General features: G+C 42.3%; 1 protein-coding gene across 1 annotated transcript in view; it reads left to right on the top strand.

Moving 5' to 3' along the window:
• The window catches only part of PDE1C (phosphodiesterase 1C), a 249954-nt gene that overhangs the window by 111956 nt on the left and 114159 nt on the right, over positions 1 to 23839 (top strand). The window contains exon 4 of the mRNA XM_035890842.1: positions 16841 to 16867. Within this exon, the coding sequence (XP_035746735.1) occupies positions 16841 to 16867 (27 nt within the window). The remainder of the gene's footprint in view (positions 1 to 16840; positions 16868 to 23839) is intronic.

Raw genomic sequence — 23839 nt, 5'->3', positions numbered from 1 at the left:
GTTCCTTGGCTGCTGCTGGGCTGCGAGGATGTCCATACGTTCCCTCAATTGGGGCCTGCCTTTGAACAGTCGCCTCTTATTCCCAAGCAGTGCTCACCCATGAAGGCTGAGAAGCTCAGCCTGCAAGAAACTTTCTTGAGGATGTGTTGATTGTTTGCTTATGGCTTTCAATAGCTGCTGCTGCCAGAAAAAGGGTCTTGAGTCTCTTGTTCTGTTCTGTCTTCCTTGCCCAATGGATCCTGTCCAGAAGGCAGTCTTTTGTTCAGAAGTGCCTTATTCAGCTCCAGGCTTGGACACTGTATATGCAGGAGTTACATGTGAGCCTGCCCTTCACTCCTCTATGATTGCTAATAACTCACTCTGTTAAGCTTTGGGCCTTCTGCTCTGCAAAACGTATTGGTTGAGATGAGGTGGGACCCATTACAGGGCACTGTTAGCAGCAGATCTTGGAGACCTGATTTCAAAATCTGACTGCATGGTTGCTTTTCAAGCTGATGGTTTCTCTTGGGAGGTATGAGCAGTGGTGGCTGTGTTGGGGTGTTCTTGTTTTTGCACTTGGACCCCTAGCTGTGGGTCTGTGAAGCCCTATCTGCTAATCAGGACTTAAAGCTCCACAGAGTGGCTTCAGTTACCCCCTGATTTCTCAGAGAAAGCACTGAAGCCCTTTTCATCACTAGGATTAGCTGTCATGTCTAATTGAAGAACGCAGAGGCATATATCCAAAGAGCTTTGCAAGTTTCAGTAGAGATGTGCTAGTTTACAGTAGCTGAAGACCCAGCTTGGAGCTATTTTTGGTTTGATTTCGGTTGCTTTTATGCAGAAAAATAAAACCTTGGTTTCTAGCTATTACAGTAGTGCCAGCATCACTGGCATCTGCTGGTGCCCCTGCAAAGCTTTAAGCATTGCAGAAGGAGAGGAGAAAAAATGGACTTTAACCTTCTTCTCAGTAGCTGGGATTATAATGTTAAATTGCTAAATACATAATAAATCCCTTCATTGTCAGTGTAGTACTTCCTCATGCTGCCGAAGATAACATTACAAATGGCAGCAATCTCTGAACTGTGACTCAAATGGGATGCTTGACTTTGAACTCACTTTTTGGACTCTCCTGCTCAAAACTGTAAATGTAGAATTGGTCTAAGAAATCACATGGGGAAAGAAGATAGAAACACATGTAAAGTAGTGTCTTTGAACACTTCATGGTTTTGCTGAAGATCTGGAACAATATTTTGGCACTTAGGGCATATCCTCAGCTTCCTCTGCAAAGCACTGCGCATCCTGTCGACAGTGAAGAGGTCCCAGTGCAAACATTTGTGTAAGATCCAGATTTGTTCTTGAAGTCAATGGTGACGCAGCAACTGATTTCAATGGGAAAACATAGAGCCTTGGTGACTGAAGGCGATCTGGCAAGTGTTAAGAGTGCCACCACTCCGTTATTTGTTTCCCTGTCTTATCTGTATGCAGTCTACGGTATTTTTAGGTTTCCTTAGTTGAAAAATGTCACATACAGAACAGCTGGTCCTGCCAGTGACAGTATCCTGACCTGCTTCGTTTTCGTTTACGGGGCCGTCGTAAACAGGAAAACAGAGAGCTCCCTTCAGTTCCAGAGGCACGCTCTACACAGTGGGCTTTGTCCCCAAATATTTTAGCTGGCAGCAGATAGTAGAGGTTAAAAGAGCCCCTCAGAAAGCACCACTTTGTTAGGAAATGTGTAAATTAGTTTTCAAGTGGAAAATACGAATATGCTGATTTTTTTTCTGGAGGCGAGAGAAGGCTCTTGGGCTGTCTTTGGTCTTGATTTCAGTCTTCCTGAACCTCACGAGGGTCTAGGTTTAACCTGAAGCCCTGTTTGCCTTGGGAGCAGAACTGAGCTACCTTAATCTGTATTTCAATACAGCTGCTTGCCACCCTGTTTCTTGTCTGGCTTTCCTAATGAGCGTAGGCAGGGATTATTTATCAGAGAACCATGTCAGGAAACCTCTCTGTAGGCCTCTTGGGTCTGAATTTCACTTTTCCTGGGGTTGTCACGATTCCTAGAAGGATTAAGAAGGTCTCACTGGTTAGCGAGTAGCTGCTGGGTACGTGCCGGAGGCAGCAGCTCTTCAGTGTGGCCTAGAGATTCTTAGTTTGGGTGAGCGGCTCTGTGGGTATGAATGACTCAATCAGTTTTAAGGTTTGTCAGGGTCTGGTTGATCCATGATACTGTTCTCCCCGAGGTGTGAAGAAGGGCTGAATTTTACCATTAGACTGACCCGTAATAGCTTGTTTTATACTGCATGTAGTATAGTCCTTGAAGGAGCAAGGGGAGCAGGAGAAGTGCTGCCAGCTGCTAATCTCATGCCTGATAAATGGACAGAGGAGAGAATAATAAACTGCAGAAAAAGTTAATTAAGTAGGTGTTTGGAGGTGTAGTAATTCAGTAAACTGATACATTTTGCCACAGTCCTTCCCTTACTTTGTTCCACCCAGTGACTTTTATTTGATTCTTAAATCAATAGATGCGTCCTGTAGGTAGCAAAAGAGAGAAGACTTCATGTTTAATAGTAAAATGTTGACTAAGAAATAATATACACTCTCTAGTTTTTGCCATAATCATAAAAAAGCTTTTATTCTTCTGGAGGTAGTACAAATGAATCATACCTGCAGCCCAAAAAGCAATTATTTATTTCAGCAGTCATAAAAAGGAGACCACAGTCTGTCATAGAAGAAAGGGGCTCCCTTTGTAATATTAAATTCAGTGCTTTTCAAATATCACTGCTATAAAGCTTTCAATCCTGCATAGGAAACAAGGATGTGAAAAAAAGTTATTTTGGGGAAGATGAATTTAAACCTTGGGTCAAAAGGAAATTAAGAGTCTCTTTCTGGAATTCTTTTTTAAAACTGTCTCGGTGGGATAGGAATCCATACAGAAAGAAATAAAACCCGAGGGAAGACAGCACTGAAAAATCCTCTGTGTGTGTATGTGCGTGTTTTAAAGGCTGTGAGGCCAGCTCATCTCCTAATCTGCCAGCTTTTGGTGGATTCAAACACTATATTAAACCCAACTCAGCCCTTGAAAGGATTTTTATTTAGTGTGTTTCTTTTTCTTCCTGCGATTCATGTGAGATTTTCCTGCTCCATTCTCTCTTGTCTTGTTCCATCAAAAAATCACTTCAGCCCCTTCAAAACACTAGAAACGGTCTGAGACTGATCCTGACTGGGAGGTGAGGGAAGACTGAGGTTCACGTATTAGGGCTGACCCATTAAAACACTACAGCAGCTGTGAAACATACCTCTACAGATCTGAATTGCTCTCAAAACACTGGGGATTTGGATAAAGTGGAGGTTTTCTGGAAGGGCTTGTTTGGATTCATAAGGCTGGTTTTGATATCCTGAACTGTGCTGTAAGTACTGGAAAGAATGACCTCATTGATACCAATGCGTTTGCGGGGGTGAAATTATAATGTAGTCCCTGGTCTTTGGAGCATTTTTTTGTTTGTTTTCTTTGAAAAGCTAAGTTTTCCAAGTAATTGATGGCTTGAGAAGAGTTGTTTAGCCCCGTGACGGTGCAAAATTTTCTCCGACAGTCTTAAGCCCAACTTTGTGCTTAAATTTGAATTGTAGCTGAGCAATAGCCCTTCATCCTGACTGACTCAGTACTTCTCCAGGCCTCTGCCAAAATTTGTCTGCAGTTTTCCTGGATATTTGAAAAGCAGATTAATTTTGAAGGTGTGATTATAAATACAAAGAAATCAGAATTAAAATTTTGCAGTCGTTTCAGAATGCAGCTCAAACTCTGGTGAAACTGGCTGTAATAACCTCAGCTGGTTGACATCAGTGGAATCAGGATTCCTCTAAAAAATTGGTAATGTCCATGCTGGGGATTTTTGAATTTTCCTGGCCAAGAAGGGGGGGTGCAGTGCTCTCAGAGACCCATAGCTCTACATGGCTGTCAAGAAGAGGTTTGAAAGGCTGTGTCTCTGGCAAGGAGACCAATTCATGTCAGAGCAGTCTGCCTTGCCTTCTTTGAGAGGACCTCCATGCCTAGCAACTGGCAACATTGGGTGGAGAAGTCCATGTGAGCTCAGGCATGCAGCAGGAGAGGATTGTCATAATCTTTCTTGGAGAGAGAGATGTAGGAGACAATTTAGTTATCAAGATGCATATAGACATGTACGATAAGTTCCATGCTTTTCTTCTGTATCTGTCAAGCGGCGGAGTCATTTTGTTATTAATGTGACACTTTGAATGGCTATTAGTAGGTCTGTGTCATCACTCTAGGAGTGATTTCTTACACTGCTAGGGACAGATACTATTAATGCACAAAACTCCTAGCCAAGACAGAAAGTTGCACAATATCCATCTGTAGCACGAATCCTGGCTTGGCGCAAATCTCATTTCAACACTAAGATTAGCACAAGTTAAACATAAGATCTGTGCAATTTTTAACAGCTAAGGCTGTATAGAGCCCTTGCGCTACAGCTGTGGCACGCAGGGAGTCCCTGCAGAGAACATGGCACAAACTACAGCAAGCGTCTGAGGGCAAAGGAGCAGAAGTAGAGCACAAACCCCCTTGCAAGGCTGAGCAGTTCAGATGGTTGCTGTAAATGATGCTCAGATCACACTTCCTCCCATGCCTCCTGTGGAGCAGCTGGTTTTCTGGGATTCACTAGCAGTAAGCAGTTACTGGTGTCTGCTAAGCAAAGAGTCTGAATACACAATTTAAATATGCTCCTATACACATATTGATGCAGCAGGGACAGCTACAGTCAGATGGGAGAGCTCGGTTTTTTCAGACTTGCTTGAAAAGCGAAAGGAGAGGAAGCTGTGGGGGTTGAGGCTGGGAGGGGAGAATTGGGAGATCGTCTAGAAAAGAGCATACTGACTCATAAAAAGGGTGGAGAGGAGAACCAGAGCACACTTTAAAAAAGAAAAAAAAAAGGTGGTGGTGGAAAAGAGATAGTCCTGTGAGTTCTTCAGGTCCCTACGTGTAAAAATTTGTTAGATGTATTTACTTCCAGATAAAAATAGCTCATAGTGTAACATATATGCAAGTCATTTTGGAGTTTGAGTTTTGCTGAAAATCACAGGGACAATGACTGCCTTTAAAGGCATTTGAAAATGCCACCCAATCTGTAGCACGGTATTTTTTGCCTCACTCAGATTCTAATGGGAGACCTTGAAGAAAAGCCTGGATTCTGCAAGGACACCTCTGGTTATAAATGCTGCACAAAACACTGCTTCTGTGTCACCTTCTGAGCATGTCTTCATTCAGGCGAATTGAGGGTCTTTTCTTCAGGAGGCCATTGCTTTGTTTCTTCAAAGGATGGAGGAACATTCTTTGGTATCTTGGCCACAATATTCTTGCAACACCAGTCAAAATTTTCCCTCCTAGTGTTCCCATTAGAGTTGTCTGGGTGGTCATCTTTTCTTTCCTTCCTTGCTCTGGTGTTCCATATGCAGAGAGCTTACGGATTTGGTTGCAGTTTGACTGGACGTGTAAACGAAGCCATTCATGTCGTACAGAGAGCCTCTTGAAAGTACTTTGCAAAGAAAGGCTTTTGTATACGTGCTCAGCGAAGAAGACCCGTTTCTAAATTGGCTTGACTACAGTGAAGATCTCTTCTTGCAAATGGAGAAGAATGAAATTCCTGAGTTATGCAAATTTGATGAATAACTTGGAGTAAATTATCATAATGGTCCCACCTAGCCTCACAATCTATGAAACATCAAATTGCATCTTGAATTACCTATTTACCTGATTGGAGGCAGATCTGCTCCTCTTCTGGGGCAACAGCAGGGAACTTGGCTCCTCCCTTACAGCAGCCAGTCTTGGAAAGACTGGAGTCGCTGTTGCAACCATGGCACCTGGTACGTGGAAAGGGCAGGACTTGCCTATTTAAATACATCTTTATATCTGAGGCTTCTGAAGATACCACCCTCCGTCATGGTTGCTGTGGCATCTAGATGCTTGCAAGACAGCTGGTGACAGCATGGAGTAGGGCCTTAAGAAATAGAAATCTTGCGCAGCCTCCTCCATTCTCTGTATGCATGCTCAACGCCTGTTCCCATCCACCCACCCATCCGTCCCAGTTCCCTCTCCTGAAGTTTACCCGTGTGGCAAGGAATTCGCACGCCTAGACCAAAGGGCAGCCTTTCCAAGCTGCAGATGATGGTGGATGCCGCCTCTCTCCCTCTCCACCTTCCTCTCTTCCTTCCCTCTGCCCTCATGGCTAATTTGGTGGAGCCAGCTGTGAGCCATCACACCTGTGTCATCTGTGCCTGGGGGGGTGGAGGAAGGAAAGACGGACAACCTTCCTTACCCTCTGCAGACAGTAGTGTTGTAGTAATGCAGAAACGGTGTTGACAGAGGAGCAGGCAGTCTGAAGGTGCCGAGCCTTGCTTGCAACCAGCAATTTTGAGGATAGGAGCCTCCGTGAAACCACTTTTCCTCTGCAAACAGGCTTGTGCTGGCTATCCCAGAGGCCCATCATTGTTCAGATGACTTTGCTCTGTAAGGTCCCTGCTCCTGGAGAATCACAGAGTTCTGGGAAACCTGGAAAAAGAGCATTTGCTCTTCACAAGAAGTTTAAATGTTGCCTTTTCCTAAGGGTGGCATTTAATAATCGGTCTATTAATGAGGAGGCACTGTCAGGACAATAGCAGTCCTGACTCGCTACACAAAATAGTGTCGCTAAAAGGCTTGAATAAGTTTTAAAAACTACCAGCGTGCTGAAGGAGGGGCTGGTTGGGAGGTGGGGATGGGGAAATGAACCTTCTTTTGGAAAGGGAACACTGCATCTTTGTGCAGCAATTTTTTCACCCCATGTTTAAGCTTGTTCAACAGTAATCCGAGTGTTTCAGCCTGTAACCCAGAGACAGGAGAGGGCCTGGCACAAACCCATGAGATTTAAAATTCTGCGTCACACCAGCTGTCTACTAGCAGACAGAGGGGGTGGGTTGTGTTCAGGGGGAGGAAGGTTGGAGGGGCAAACAATAACAAGCAACAGTCTGATAGATTTACTAGAGCTTAGGGCAAGATGCAGATTTGTTTAGTGACTTCACGCACGTGGCTGGTCTGGTCTGATGTAATTCCAGTCCATGTTTCTTGTCTTGATATTTAATCCAGGGTATGAAGAATGATTCCTCCCCTCCCCATCGTCGTGCACGCTGTAACTAATCACAGAGCCACCCTGCATGAAACAAACTGGACAGCTGCCTATTTGGCTCCTGTGGAATTTGAATATGTTCGTTTTACATAGTAGCAGTGATTAAAATAAGTTTTTAATCTGAACATGCTTGTTTCTTCCAGGGTCTAACAGCTTTTTGCCACTGGGGGAATGGAATTCCAGTTTAACAGTATCATGCGCTTCCCACGTACGCAATACGTCAATATTGCCCCTATGTGTGCTCTGCAAAATTCTGCTTTACCTTATTCCAAGAGGAACTGTTGTTCCCTTTTACGCTCCTTGTTGATATGACTCGTTTTCACAAGCTCTTTTCTTAGGGAAACGAACAGGATACAACTGAAGAACGCACAGGAAAGGTTGCGTATGTGCTCCCTTTTTTGAGACATTGTAATAGCGAGGAAGTGGCATCCCACTCGCGGAGGTCAGTGGTGCCGAGTAAACACCCTGTGGAGCACGTCTGTGCTCAGAGCAGCGGGGAGGTATTCCTCCCTCCCGGCCCCTCCGATCCCATTGTGCAGTAAATGCCACAACCTCTTCCAGTGGGAGAGGCTACAGAATAGGCTTGTTGAAGTACCACCCATCCTGTACTTTGCAGGTCATCACCTTTACTAATTTCAGAGCCAAATGTTCCATAACTCATCTGGAGTGGCCAGCTAGAAAGCAACACTTGGTCAGACTAAGTACATGCGTATTTTTCAAATAGTAAATATGCAAAGGTCATACACCATGGTAATTTGACAATCTTTTTTTTTTTTTTTTTTTTTTTTTTTTTTTTTTTTTTTTTTTTTTTTTTTTTTTTTAAGCATGAATACTGAGAACTGTGCTATATTCTTTTCAGACCTCAGGACTTCATTTTCCTGGAATGTACTTCCCTGTAACTGGATTTTTATGAGCACGCACTTTTCTTGAGAATGTGATGTGTGTGAAGCAAAGAGAATTTGCTTGTTGTGTACTAAGGAAAAGGAGAATGAGGAGTAGATTGTATTCTTTTCAAAGGGTTAGATTTTCAGAAACAGACCCATTTTACTTTTACTTCATTTTTTTTCTCAGCTAAATCAACACCAACTGCAATGTCAGGGTTTTTTTGTTGGGTTTTTGTTTTGTTTTGTTTTGTTACCTGAGGAGTGATGGAAAACAGAGTAAATATAGAGGAAGAACCTCAAGATTTCAGTAATTGTACTGGCTCTGTACAAAATCTGCCTGAATGAAATTGTATTTTTAGAAGTTTTTAGAACAACATTTGCTGACTTTTTTGCAGTTAAGATGCCAACACATTGAAATCCCAGACCAGTCTATTGCCCAGTACAGGGCAGTTCCAGTACTGAATTTGAGTTTGCCTTTCTGATTTGGCCTTACTGAAAACCTCGTTTGGTGACAAAGATGGAGTGCTCAGCTGTCCTTGCAGGGTTTCCAGTGCTCCCAGCAGATCTTTGTACCTCAGACTGTCTTCTTCAAAACCTTTCTGCATGTACAGTATTCAGTGCAGACCAAACTTTTCCTATGCTGCTTTTTCTCCCCATTTGGTGTGCATACTGTGTTGTGGAAAGATACACAGCAGTTACCTTGCCTTTTCTGATAGCCAGTGGTGTTTTTCAAAGTTTGAGCAAGCCATGGTTGCTCATGACAATTGATCATAGATGATCTTTATGTCAGTGGAAAATAAAATACCTTTAACTAATACACTTCTCAGGCTACTGCTTGAATAAAAGCATCATAGCTATTTAGGGTCCTGCCTAACGCTCCTGCCCAAGGTCAGCAGGTGGCTGCATTTACACTAGCCTTGGGAGATGAGATCAAGCCATGGGTCGAGTTTGCGGTGCCAAGTAGGTCAAGTCAGTTGTATCCTCATTATCTGCAGGAGCAAATCTCAAGAGCAACTCCCTTCTTACCACCTCCCTTTCCACCTTCCCCCTCCCCATACTTGAATCCCTGCTTTGCTAGGGAATTGGTGCCCAGCATCCTGGCTGTGTGAACGATGACAGAATTTGGACTCGAGTGCAATTTAAGGTCATTGGCTCTCATGAAAGCGTATTGTATAATACCATTGCTAACGTCAGTCTGCTCAGATCATATCCATAGCACCCATCTGTAACACCTCCACGCTCTGTCCACTCTTTACTAAATGGGTAGAGAAGAGATTGCAGATACCTTGAGCTGTAGAAGAAAGAAATTTCTCACTGCCTGTGCTATCACAGAGGCTTTTCTGTAAGGAGAATTTAAACACATTGCCTCTTCAGCTATGCTTCAGGTAGACTGGGTAAATACATTAGACCCCAAATGACCAAGCGGGAAACTGGTTGTTAAGCCACAGGTAAGAGCCCTATCGTGGCAAAAGGTCACAGCAAGGCAAAGGCAACACAAGAGGCATTGACTGATCGTTCATATGTCCTAATGATTGCAATCCATTTTGGAGATGAAGCTGTAAGTTTCTTTTCTACCTAGTTGTTTAGGAAACTCAGTAGCTAGACTGGAGAAATCCAGTGGTCAGCCAGATGGGCTAAAATTTATCAAAATAGCATTTTCCTTGGGCAAAATAAGTGCAGATATTTTCTGACCTTGAATTATTTACATACATTATTTACTGCTTGCGAGCTGAGCACTAGGTTCATTTCCACTTTGTAGCAGCACTTCTTGTTTCCAAGGTGTGAATGTTTTCCCCTCCTCTTCTGGCTGTAAATCTGTTGTGCCTCTCAACTATGTTTCAAGTTGTGAACATTTCTTGTCTTTGTATGCTTGTGCCTCACATGCCCATGCTTCAGAGCACGCAGACTCTTCTAATCTACTTAAAATGAGACAAGTGACTGCCTCATCCTCTCATGATTTCACTACATCCCCACGTAGTTCAGGGTCCAATTTAAAATGACTCTTCTTGTTTTTTAAAAATCCCATATAAAGCCTCCATCAAATTTCAAGTACCAGCTGAAATATTTTCTTCTTTCCTCACCCACTTCTTACCATTTCTTCTCTGCTGTCACTAGTCTCAGTGATTGTATTGTTTTTAACTTAGCACAGTATTCTGGTAAACAGCCCCTGTGGAAGAAAAAATAAACAACTTCATTTTTTTTTATTGACTAGAGAGTGAGGAAAGCAGGAAAGCTGGCCTTCCTGTTTCAATTAAGGAATTAAAAACTCAGCGGGAGTTGATGGCATCATACCCTTTGAAGTCTGGCTATCTCAATGTATTTCTGAGTTCTGGTCGGGGCTCCCACGGGATCCTGAGCTTTGACAGATGCTGGTCCTTAGTCTGTGCTGTGAGATTGGGTTTTTGTGAATTGATTTATACATGGTTATTAATATAGGCTTTGGTAATGTAACGTAAATGCATCACTAATCCTGCGATGATGACGATTAATTGGTAATGCACTGCATGATTCAGAATATTGAGCTGCTGGGAGAGAAGATCTTCAATTTATTTAAGTGATCCCATCAGTCAGAAAATCTAGCTTGATCTGAGCCCCCAGCCTCCTCTCCCTGGGAGTGATGCACAGGGGGACGCACCTACCCCCAGTACGAACTGCTATGCCACCGTGATACGGCCAGAGAGGGCACCTGAGCTGGGAATGTTCGTGATCATCCTGCCTAGACATGGCCACCGAGGTGAAATCTTGGGGATTCTGGAGCGATGAGCTGGAAGGATTTGGGGACAAAAGCAGTAAGCATGAATCGTGGTTGGCTCTTACAGAAAAAGGAAGGGAAGGGATATCATTCAGTGAAACCATGGATTCACTGATGGGTAACAAAAGAGCAGGAAGAATCTTCCAGAGTTGACCTATGGACAGACTTGTTTCTTTTTGGCCAAATTTCATCGCTTATTTCACTGTTGGTTTGTTAAACTACGAAAACAGGCTTTTAGTAGTGTTATCTTAACACCTATTCTAATGTCAGAAGCCCAGGTCTGGCAGGAAAGGAAAGAAAAAGATGCGTGAGAATGTGCGTGTTACGAGGTGGATGTTTCATCACAGTAAAGTGGCTTTTTCTCTCCGCGCATGCAAAGGAGCTGGTGAGAGGAGTCCTGCAGGGAAGCAGAGATGAATAGTCCTGGCTTGCATGAGCTAGGGACGTGTTGGGGCTCCAGTACCGAAGGACAGACGTTGAGTGCTTTTGTTAACAGATGATTAAGCTCCCACCCACATCTTAAGTGTGCTAATTATAAAGCTTCTAAATATAGAAGAGGAGAAGTCCCTCTTTCCCCTCGAGGCTATGAATAACTCATTTTAAATATTTGCTTGTGGCAACTGTTTTCTTTAACAGTTGCGGATCCTCTGAAGAAGTTGCTTTTGTACAATGTTCCTCTTCAGGCAGGAGTTTCCTTTCTCTGCGGATAACTCTGATCACGTTTACCAATGTCAGCCACAAAAATAAGGGTGCAGCAGGCAAGCTCTGTCGCGGCTCGCTGCATCAGCTGGAGGAGTTAATGTCCTAGTAGTTTCTTTTGCCTCTCTGCCTCCGCCACAGAGCAGGCAGTAAGGAGCACGCTTTGGCTGCAGTAGTACAAAACCCAGTGTCTTTGCTATAAAGCCACTGTTGTTGGCAGTTTAAGCCAAAAGTCTGAACTTTGCACTGAAGCAGCTGATGCCCAGGGCTGCACTTGCGCCTGCTGGCCATGCTGTGAGGATGCTGACTGGCAGCAGGGCGCTGTGCATGGGGTGGCTGGGGGCAATATCGTTTTAAATCACTGCAGCAGATTCACTTTAGCTAGTCTCTAGTGCCCTAAAAAGTCCTTGCCCTCTTCTTCACAAAGAAGCGCAGATCCAGCCTGAAAGCAGACGCTGCATTAGATCCAGGCTTGTCTGTTGTCAGCTGATGAAGGGGAGAGCACAGACCACCGAGTTTTAAGGACTTCAGAAGACTTATCTGTCTTGCTAAGCTGCTTTGACCAACTGTGTGTGCCCTCTGAACCCACTGCAATGGCCAAGTAAAACAAAACGCATTAGATTAAGCCACTGTGAGTGCCGATTCTGAGCTTCAGCCTGAAAACTGAGTCACTTGACCATCTCAGCAGGCTAAGGACACGCTTGTGGCACTGGGCATTCCTAGGTTGGGTAGCATTAACTCACTGAAGAGTGTCACCTGCACTCACCTGTGTGTTCCTCGGGGCATTAGCCACACATCCATCAGCTGGTGGCCTAAGGCTGATCGCTGGACTGAAGTTACAAGCCTGCAGAGACCTTACCAAGGGAAGTTAGAAGCCTTAGTCTCTAGCAGCAGTGTGTAAGCAGAGCATGATGCTCATTAACTTCCAGATTTTAGTATACATTTCCAGGGATGAAGTTAGGCAAAGATCCTCCTATTACTTCTGCAGCACCCATAGTTTTACACCATATATTGAAAAGATGCCATTAATACCAAACCCTGTGGAATAAATGTGAAATAACACCATGTTAACCAAGCCACTATTATGAGTAAAAAAATTTAAGTGGTTTAGGTAATTCTTCGGAGGCCGTGTAGGAGTGAAAGATCGATTCATCTAGCTAGTTGATATTCTGAGTTGTATGATTATGGGGCAAAAACAGAGCAGTTGGCAGAGTTATTTAATTCTCCCAAACTCTCCGCCCTCACTCCTCTCCATACCTACTCAGTCGCATTAACTCACTCTCCTCTCTCAGAAAAATAAGGTCTGAGAATGTCATTAGACACATTTTCAGACACAGGTTTTGTGTGTTTCTATTAAATTATCTTAATCTCTAGGTTTCTAGATGCACAGGAAGGGTGGAAGCTTTTTACAACAACTCAGAAGTAGTGTTATTTGGGCTGCAGTTATGCAGTTATGTCATAAATAGATGTGCAAAACCCCATATAGCTAAAGCCACAACCCTGAAGAGCTAACAAACTAACAGAAAAGGATGCGAAGGGGAAATATAGGAAGAAAGTGATTTGCCTGAGTGTGCAGTCGAATTAAATGGCAGAGGTAGAAACATAACCCTGGGAACGGATACTTAGCCTTAAAGAAGCTGATGAGCATCGAAGCACGGAGAGAAATTCTCTGCATCTGTTTATTTCAGTGGGAGTTGAGAGCCCATATAGCTATAGCTAGCTACATCTTACTGGTGCTTAAATACCTTCAAATATCTGTCCTAATTTTATGTTGAGCCAGTATATTGTGTTGTTCCTCTGGCCACTTGAAGGATTCATTCATCCCCAGAAGAGCAGATACTGAAATAGTGGGCTCAACTCTCTTGTTGACTTCATCTGAGTCAAAAATTTAATCCTACTCACCACTTTGTTTAGATTGTTACAAAATACCTATTTTTAAAACTCTTACTGGGTTTGTTTCCATTAGGCTCCAACAGCCTCCTTGTACTAGGTCTGATTCACTTCATACTACACTCGTGCAGGTGTAATTGCGTTGAGTGAAGTTATTTCTAGGTTACACTAGTAATACAGGGCCTACCTAGTGTGAGTCACCTGCTAATTCTCTTCAGCATGAAAAAAAATCTCCCTTGTTCTAATTTACTTTTTAAATCTAAGCTAAATGTAGACCTATGAGTAATACATTCCACAGCAGGTAACAGGAGTTGAATGGATGTGGCAGTTCTTCTGGCACAGCACGTGTGGCGAGGGAAAAGAAACTGAACTTACACATATTTGGTAATGTCAATAAGCCTCTTGAAAGGCATGAACACAGGACAGCCCACAGGTGTGGGAAGCTGTAACACCACTGCCTTTAGGTGTCTCTGATTCTTTTGCTCCTGGGAAAGAGGGATAGCCTGGGTTTGTTCAGAAAATCACATGCTCCTTGAGCTTGACTGGAAGACATATCTCTTTCCAGGTTTATCCCAGAGCATCTGCTAAAGGCAATTCAGCAGCAAGTTCCTCTCTGCACAGACTGCTCATGGGGAGATAAACCAGAATAGCTTGTCCCACTTTTTTTTTTTTTATTTTTTTTGTAAAACAACTAACCAAACAAGAATCCTGAACAAAAACCCACAAAAAACACTCCAACCAAGCAAACCCAAGCAAAACCAAATCCCCACCCTCCAGTTTCATCTTACTAATTCACACATGGTTGCTGATTGCAGCCAACCACTGATGCTGGCAGCAATATTCAAAGACAATTCAAACAATTTCCTTGTTTGGAAGGCAAGTGTAAGAGGTGGTTAGTAAGCATTAACGCAGGTAGATGTCCAAAAGCAAGCTGAAGGCTATGTATGGAAACAGATTTATGTTATCAACGCCATCTTTTTATAATGTCGGTGAGTAGGATTGTCAGACCTTGTTTTTGAAGTGCTGGCATTTCAGGCATACAGGAATTTTTTTGCTAGGTATCAGAAGCTGCTAGTGGTGTTCCTTTTAAAGCAAGTGCATGCAGTAGTGATACTGAATCTATAAACAAGCATTCCTTTAGTTATATTCTTTTCAACTGTAACATGCAAATTCAGTGCTGATAAATGCAGTCACTAACTTGGTACATGTAAACTTTGACTGTAATTGGATTGCAGGTGTGGAAACAATAAACAACAATAAAAAGGTGTATGTATGTTTTTTAAAACTCCTATGACCAGGCAAATGCTTTTCTCCTTGTTCTGTCATCTGTGATAGTACATGTTTTTCTAACACAGTAAAAATATTCTTGAGTGAAAGGAGCATTGAAGGTGTAACTGATCAGAAAAGTGATGTTATGACTCAAATGCAAAGAGCACCCTAAGGCTGGGTCACCTCTTTAAAATATACGAGAAAATTTTAGCTCATCAGGAGTTGATGAATGGTATCTTTGCTCAAATGTGAAGCTTGGCTGACAGAGCAACACTTTATAAAATGATATGAAAGTCACTAACCAATAAAGGGAAAAATCATTCTGGCAGTGCTGGAATGCACCGTAAGACACTTTCAGGGGAAACAATTAGCTTGTAAATAACTTCATTTGAAAATTTAAAAAGTTATATAGCAGAAATAAAAACTTAAACAAATTTGGATTTCTTGGGAATAAGATATTTTAATCAACTTGGATCGGAATGACCAATCAGGTGGGGTTTTTTTCAGCATTTTCTTTTTGCAAGAAAATTTAGTGAAGTTCTGTATTTGTCAGAATACAAGCTTCCAAATCTAATCTCTTCAAAATGAAATGTCTACTTTTCACCCTTCTGAAATTAAAATGAAAAATTCCCTTAGAATCAGGTGTGTCCAAGTGGGCTTCTGCTTGTATGTGTCAGCATCCTGAATGCCAGTAAGCTAGAATCTTGATACTGCTGTGATTGTTTGCTCTTTTACTCCTTTGCATCCATTCAAGTTTAAATAAGTAATTCTTCACACAGTAAAGTGTAAATGTAATATTTTAAAATCCTTTTAAAAGTAAATATCTAGGATTTTTATGTTTCTAACATGGTCAGAATACAGAAGCAGATAGAAGCATGAATACAATTTCTAAAGGTAATAACAGATGAAACATTTGACAGCCGGGAGACGTTATTCATGCTTCTTATTAAGTACAAAATAGCACTGCATTCCTTTTTGCCATGTTTCTTCTTATTTTTAAGAAATAATTCCCCTTGTTTTGAGTTTTCTGGGCCTGAGTTAGCCACAGTTTTCCATGGGCAATACTATCAGTGATGAAAAAGCAGAACTTGATGCTTATAGCGGTACACCCATTCTAACAATATTACCTATATATTGAGAAGCTGGGGCCTGTCTATTAGCGTATGGCTGAACAACAGGGTGTTGATCGTGCACTCCTCATCACAGTCCACATGGAGACTTGTTCCCATCACTACTTGTTTAGAGATCATGAGCTTTACTTTAAAACACAAAAGCAGAGCTGAGCTCAAGTGGGATCGATGCCCTGTTTTGCCAGGCACTATGCAAAGCCATTGGGAAAGGCTGTTGCAGGATTGAGAGCTTGCAGACAACATACGGTGCTGATACGCCTCTGTGGCTAACTGTATAGCCACATAGGTAACCGCGCAGGAGGACTCATGATTATTGCCTTACTCTGAGCATTGGCAGCGTGTGCCATTGCCTGCTGTAGAAGACAAAATCCACCACCCTAAGAAGAGTAAGCAGTTTACAGCATTTTTTGCAACTGGTGTGGTGTAAGGGTTGGGGATAAGAAGAGGTGCTGTCAATATGCTTATCTGCTTTTACCATTCCTAAATCCTGGGCTCAGGTCAGCTAGGTCCCAAGATATGTGCAGCGAAGTGAAACTCTGTGGTGTCTGGGGTTTGGTGGAGTAGAGAACTTGCTAGGATCTAGACTTTTTGGTTTTGGAGCAAGGCTGCTGTAAAACCGCTGGGGTTTTCCATGCAGTGGCCACAGCCTATGTGGTTGGATGCATCACACCACCACTCCATCTCAGTGGGCTTTTCACAGATAAGGCCATGATTATCTGCTGGATAGAGACATAGAAACTACTTTACTGCTAGTAAGTAGAAGTAAGTTTCTGCCTCTTGGACTTCCTGTTAAGTCATTTAGGTTAGTAACTCTTTCCTAGCTGCAGCAACCCTGTCTTACAAGAAAAGGGCAAGATGCGTATACAGGCAAACACTGATACCTTTTTCTATTGAAGTTAATGGCAACTGCCACTGAGGTTAGCAGAAGGGAATGGCTACATCAGGTTTGGGGCAATCTAAGGGCAGAAGTGACTTCACTTAATTGCTCCTGATTTCTGACCCTCTCCTTTTCTCCTCCTCACCAGTGGAGCTTTCTTATCTCAGTTGTATTTTGTTCTTTTCCTGCAGGAGAAAATACAAGAAAACATCACAGAGGTAAGAGTAAATCGCAGAGGACTGGAAGGTATTTGTGAGTCGTCTGTCTCTTTTTGTTAGGGGGTTTGAAGGAGGATTTTCCTGTTACCAGATTGGTTTTGTTCCCAGGGAAATGCCATTCTACTGATTGTTTCCCCCTTTGAAGGTCCATCTTGCACTGCTGCTGCTCCAAATGCCCTGTGCTGCTAGCAGTAGTCCTCCCCTCTGACATTAGTGGCAGTTCTCCCTGAGTAAGGACAGAAATATTTATCCTTGAAGTTCAAACCCTAATAAATGTCACTCTGTTCCTGCTGCAAGATCTGCTAACTCCTATCACTTACTCATGCTGTAATAACAAAATGGACCATGGGCTTGCAGTGTTGCTAATGATCTGTGCCTTTGCAGGAGACTGAAGGAAAACAAGGATCCTGTTGATGAATAGGACCTATTACAGCTACCTGATTTAGTTATCTTACTGCCTTCTTGCACGAGGGAGACCCAGTGGGGGTCTTTGACAAATTCATTTTTCCGTCTTTGGAGCCCTTGTGCTTGGTTGCTTCAGAGCACCCACTCTGCAGCACAAAGTTTTTTGGTGCTGAGCTGACTCCCCCTCCCCTGCATGCGGAGTATTAATTGGTGCCTTTATCTCATGGCATGCTGAGCATCTTTAGTTCATGTTGACTTTTAACTGGATTTGAGACTCCTGCAGAGTGCTTCCTAAAGACTAAACCCTGCAGCTCTGCTGAATGTGCCCTTTAATGTTGTGTGATGAGGGAAGGAGCTGGCAGATAAGCCAACATGATGATGTGATGGGCTAAGACATCATAGGCACCCCTCCTGTTTGCTGTCACCCTGTGCCGAAGACGATCACTCCAATGCAGCATTGGCAGGACAGGCTACCTGTGTTCTTGTGTGTCACAGCCACAAGAGGCTGAAGTGTGGTGGCTTGCATCATGGATGAGGTGGGTTTGAGCTATGGCGGTTTAGTGGAAAATACATTTGGAGATCTCTGTGCTGAACTGTGCAGGTACACATTGCATAGTGCGAGACACAAGAAGAGGGAGTTGGTAGATATGCTCCCAGTTGTTTTCCTAAATGTGGAGCTTTTTCTTTTGTGTGCGCCCCCCCCCCCCCCCCCCCCCATTTCCCGTGCTGCTGCCATGATTGTTCATTAATTATGAACATGTCTCTGGCCAGAGGTCTTGAGTTACTGCAAGAGGATTTGTTCTGGGGCTGAGATGGCTTCCAGAATGAATGATCGCTCTGTGTGTGTGTGTGTGTGTGTGTGTCCCCTGCGCTGCTCGCGTTGTCCTGAGTACTGTGCCTTTTTTGAGTGTGTTTTCTGTGTATATAACCATGGCATCAGAGAGTTTTGTGTTCAGCATCTCTTCTATATGGGAGAGTTTCTGTATGGGAGAGTTTCTGTAAGCCTCAGAAGAGAGATGGTGTTAATAGCTCCTACATGCCCAATACACAGTTGTATCAACAACATACAGAGAATTGAATGTGTCAGTCTGTTTAAAGATACCGTTACAGGGTTAAGTCTTGTGCCCCATGGGATTTTGAACTTTCTTTTGTTTCTCTTGCTGTTACCTGTGCCTGCTGCCTGACTGATGGTGTGTGCCCTTGCGGCAGCTGGGCAGATGGGCTTCGTGGCCCTCTCGTGTCCAACAACTGGTGTGAGCTCTGTGGAGGCACGAGGCTGCTCCAGGGACTGGCACACAGCAATTGCTGGGCAACTACTCCTGATAAACTTGCTCAGCGGGTGCTGGCTGCCGGCCAGAGGGCTGGGTAGTGCAGTGGGAGAGCTGCTGTGGCTGGCAACCACGGTTTGCCAGCACCTAGGGCAAATTAGCTGGCTAGTAAGCTTCTGACTTGAATTTGCCACCTGCTGTGTGATTAAGGTATGATGCTAAATGGGAAACTGCACATATTGCCATCTGATGTAAAGTGTAACATCCAGCAAAAGGAAGTGGTAGGACAGCAGTTCATTTAAAGGCTGGTTTTAAGTAGTATCTCTCTGTTGAGTTGGTAATTTCAGCAATGAACATAAACTGATGACTTGGCTCAGATCTCCACCTTCGTTTCCTGCATTTATCTGTTGTGTGGGTTTCTTTTTCCTTTGATACATTTTTTCCAAAATGATCTCGGCGGTTCCTACGTCACTGGGCTCTGATGGGTGACTGGGAACTGAACTGAAACGATCTTATGCTTGCTTTTGCATCTTCTTCCTTTTGTCTCTCTTTGGGGAGTGTTATCACATAGGAATGCCTAGGTGATAGTAAGCATCACTTAGCTATGTAGGAGAAACACTGCTGTCCTGTGTGCCTTGAGGTGTACAGGAACAGTTTCCCCTGAGTGCAGACTTGTTGGGAAGGAAGCTGAGGTATGTGCAAGAAAACTTGAGGAGAAAGAGACACTGACTCTTGCATTGATCATTCTGTTAACTAAGTTGACTCAAATGCTTTTGTAACAATAATACATTGATATGATTTTCCTCATAAACTTGGAAGTTTCACAGCTGTCTAGACAACCCTAATTTCATTAGTCCCAACCTAGTAATTGCATATGAACCGCTGAACTGTGATGTAGACTAATCACAGCAATACCAGAGAAACAGAGTATTTAATCAGAACTTGGGTCATCTATCATTCTCCCGTTTGGTTCCCCTTGGGTAAGTGAACAGTAGATAGCTTATTAAATAGCGACTAGAGAGGTAGTCAGCAAGGGGGAGAACTAGACAGGAAGCCAAAGCACTCTTGAACTTTCAGGCCCTGGGTTGGTTTTGCTTCTTCTGGAGCGCCTGAGACCTCAGTCATGTTTGATTTGACTTTGAGACTCCTGTTTATCCTGAAGACACCCAGCTGTGGGCTGTTCCTGTTTTCCTGGGAGATACTCAGCACCTTCAGCTCCCTGGAGGATTAAAGGGAAATGAGCCTTTCTAGTAGCCTTTGGCAATCCCCTCCTGGATTAGGTTTGTCTGCTTGGGTGACATTCAGCTAGTGCAGTCAGTTTTGCACTTCTGAGGACTCACTAAAGTCCTATTTATCTTCTCAAAATTTGTCAGATGATTAATCTGTGTTAGTTTACATGGCATACATTTTCCTCTGTTACAATCCACAGTCATGCATTTTTACTCCGCCAGTAACACAGAATTGCATGTGTTGCTGTTTTAGTTTAGCTGCGTGTTGGTTAATTGTACAGTTCAATTTTCTGTTAAGAGGCAAATGCTTTTTTTACAGTGAAGTCATTTTAGATGAAAGTCAAGTAAAAGGAGTCCTGGTATTTTATCCGTCCATCGTGAATGGATGGATTTTGTTCCCTAAGTGCCTGTTAATGCTAAACATGAAGTACAAAGTAGAAAAGGAAATGTAAGCAAAGTGACTTTGAAATATGGTTGTGACCCTGAAAGAAACATCCTGACGGGCCCTGCAAAATAGTAATGTGATTTCTTTAAAAAAACATTGTACGCTAATTAAAAAAGGTTGACATCTGATACAAACCACATGGCTGGAACATCAAGCCTTCTCTAATTTTCATAAGGGTTTTGTTGTTTCTACTTCAGATGATCAGGCAGGAAACTCATAAGCACAGATCTTCTTTCCCATCCTTTCCCACACTTTCCTATCCTTTCTCATCTATGTCTGTGCTTCTGAATTCCACTTTACTGCAGTATTTAGTTAATACACTCTTGGGGGAAAATGTGAATGTGAACATGTTCTTCCTTAAAAAAAAAACCAAGCCAAAACAGTGATGTGTTTATGTTAGTGTGTGGCACAAAAGGTGAAAACATACATGCACAAATTCTGTTATGTACAAAACAAGTGGAAAAGTGTGGGGGCTTTTTTTGCAGCTTTAGTTGATAGTCATCTTCAGGGTTACTCATGCTGATACCTCTTTAGATTAAAATAATCCACGGTCTCTTTTTGATTGTTTCAAAACGCAGGTAAATTTATAGCCTTACAAGTCTCATTCTAGGTAATCTTTAAATTATGTGGGTAGTTACTCAGGACCAGATCCTATGAGGAAAACTCTGTGCTGGGATTAATCTTGTCCTTTCGTGCTGTTAAGACACGCTGAAGGGGTCTTCCTTTGAATGAAGCATCAGTGCTCTCTCAAAGCTGATTGTCGGAGTAAGGGCATTATATATGGTGGCAGTTGTCACTGTCATTGATAGAATAATGTAGAATGAAGGGGACCTCCAGAGGTCATCTGGTCGTCTCTTACAGCTCTGGGTGCTTGAGAACATCACTATGGCCCTGATTAACTCTTGGCATTCATCAAGTTACTTAATTTGACAATATGCTTAGTCCTTAGTTCTGATGCCATTTCATTTCCATAGCTTATCTATTGACCTTGCAAGGTTATCTTAATTACAAATAATAAAAATACCCCTAATTCCTTAAGCTGTGCAAGTAATTACAGTACAGTTTAGCTCAAGTTTTTCTTTATATATAGTATCCGAGCAACTCCAGCAATACAGGATGCATTAAAAGTTGATGTTCTATTCAGTAGCATGCACACACAATGCACAACTTGATGTGTCAAAATTCTTTGTAAAGCGTGGTGGTTTGGGTGCGGAGACATCCTCAGCTCCCTTTAACTTCAGTAGGTCTTCTTGAAATGCTGTGTTTCAGGGATATTGATGTTAAATTTTCAACTCAAGGCTGCTGGGCATTGTGCAAAAAGAGATCTGCTGACTTATTTCTGTAAGTGTTCTTCTAACACTTTCTGTAAGAGGGAAACGTTGGAAATGACAGAGGCTTTTACATACCCATCCCACTTTCTGTCCCTCTCTTATTTCCCTCTGTTTGCTAGCTGGAAGATGCAATGAGATTGGACTCCATACAGATACATGCATTAATTTTTTCCTGCTTTTGAAATGTTGCTCAGTTTTTCTGCCCAGAAGGAGGCAGCCATTTCTTAATATCATGGCTCTGGTCGAGGAAGGTATAAATTTTGGATTCCTGACATGAGTAATGGGCTTTATCTTCTTTATTCAGAGCAGGAGTAAGTTCAAAATAATTAGGAAAGACAATTAAATAGTGACCAAATCTTTCTTACTGATCTATATTCCTATTATTTTACTAAAATTAATTTTATTCTATATCTTATATGGTGCTGAATAATTATCAATAAATACAAGTCCTTAATGATTAATTACTGTTAAAATATTGAATATATTGTGCATAGTTTTTCAGCTGATTTACAATACCTAAGATATTACTGGTTGTGCAGAATTTGTTCTAACAATAAACACATCTTGCTTGATAAGGAATGGACTCTGCCAGATTTGAAAGTTGAAGAACTAGCTTGTGCTACTCAAATAGTGCGACAACAAGTGTCCCTACCTATCAAAAGAAAGTTATATTCAGGTTTTTCCTAAATGTGTTAATGTTTCGGTGAAATTCAGCCATAAACTTCAGTATCATTTCAGCAGAACTGATAACACACTCCTGATTTTGCATCGGTCCTCTGTCTGTACATGACGCTGGTTTTCAGAATGTAATTATGGTATCATCTAGATTCAGATTTTAATGACACCATTTGTATCAATTTGTTAGAAGTGATTTGTAGCCCCTAGATTTGCAAGATTCATTCCCTTTTTGCTAGAGTTAAGATTAGTGTGAAATGAAAATTATGTTCAAAAGTCATAGACTTCAATGAAGGTAAACCGGTACCAAACACTGCTCAGTATCAGACTTTCAAACCAAAATGACTTTGCGAAGTATAAATGCTTCCTTTTTTAAAATTCCTATTGCCTGACAAGTTTTCCTGATTCCAAAATCTTGGGCAAAGGGCAGAGCAGAAGCAGTCTTGTGCCTTCTACTACTTTTCTAGGCTTTGTTATGAAAAGTTGTCTGGAAAACAGCTGCTGGACAGTATGTTTTTCACTAGCTATATACCCAGGTGATTAACACTCTAAAAATAGGTGTTATAGATTAGATACACTATAGCCTTATGGTATTTTGGCACTTCTGTTTCCACCAACTGGAACCAAACAAAATAGTGCACAAATGAATCTGGAAAGCTGCGTGGAGAAGAATAAACCCAGTCTCCTGACACCTTCCCACTGGGTTACTTCTCTTCTTTCAGTGACATCCAGTGCTCTTCTCACTGATTTATTTTTAGTTAAATTGAAGTGGCTTGCTTTTTTCTTTGGGCTTTTGCAGTTTTCATTCCTTACGTGTATGGACTATAACTCTGCTTGTGGGTGCGCAGGTACTAGTAAGTGTTTATCTCCATTTTAGTTAATCTGAGATCCTTTACTGAAGCATGTTTGGAGAATTAGATTAGGATTTGGTGAGGGGATGTAACAGGGAGTTCTTCTCCCATGATTTACACATAATTTGTATAAGAAGGATAATAAACCTTAATGAAGAATTCAGTTAAGCCCTATATTATTGCCTATTAGACATGATCTTCCTGTAAAATACTATTGATTTTTAAATTCTTTTTTTGTTTTGTTTTGCCCCTGAGAAGTGAATTACTCACATTCGACGCATGCAAGCCAATGAAACTTCCTTAGTGAAAATGACATTAACTTTGATGGTCACGTTGGTAGCATAAGAGAAAGGAAGCTACTCATGCAATCGCTGTATGGATAATCAGACTGTTCATTTCCCAAGTCTGGATGAAAATGTTTTACATTGCTAGCAAAGGGGCTTCTTTTGTTGGAGCTTAATGTAACTGTTAGAAAAGGCAGAGGCTGCTTTTTCAAACTTCTCTTTTTGTCCTTTTCCTCTTACTTGCACTGCAGTTTCTTGATAATCTCTCAATGTCCACAGATCTGCATAAGTATCTGAAAAAAATTCTGATTTTATTTCCTGAAAATAAGTGTTAGCACAAATGTTAGGACATTTGTCTCCAGTCCTTCCTTCCCCAGCTGCCATTCCCTTGTTTCTCCTCATCCCTCTTTCCTAACTGTATTTGAATTTTTCTAATCCACGTCATAAGGAAGACAGGTGTTAGTCTTGACTCCCTGTATCCCAC

Source organism: Egretta garzetta, unplaced genomic scaffold, assembly GCF_000687185.1.
Source record: "Egretta garzetta isolate BGI_Z169 unplaced genomic scaffold, ASM68718v1 scaffold713, whole genome shotgun sequence".
NCBI lineage: Eukaryota > Metazoa > Chordata > Aves > Pelecaniformes > Ardeidae > Egretta > Egretta garzetta.
Note: the sequence above shows the minus strand (reverse complement) of the source record. Positions and strands in the feature narration are given on the sequence as shown.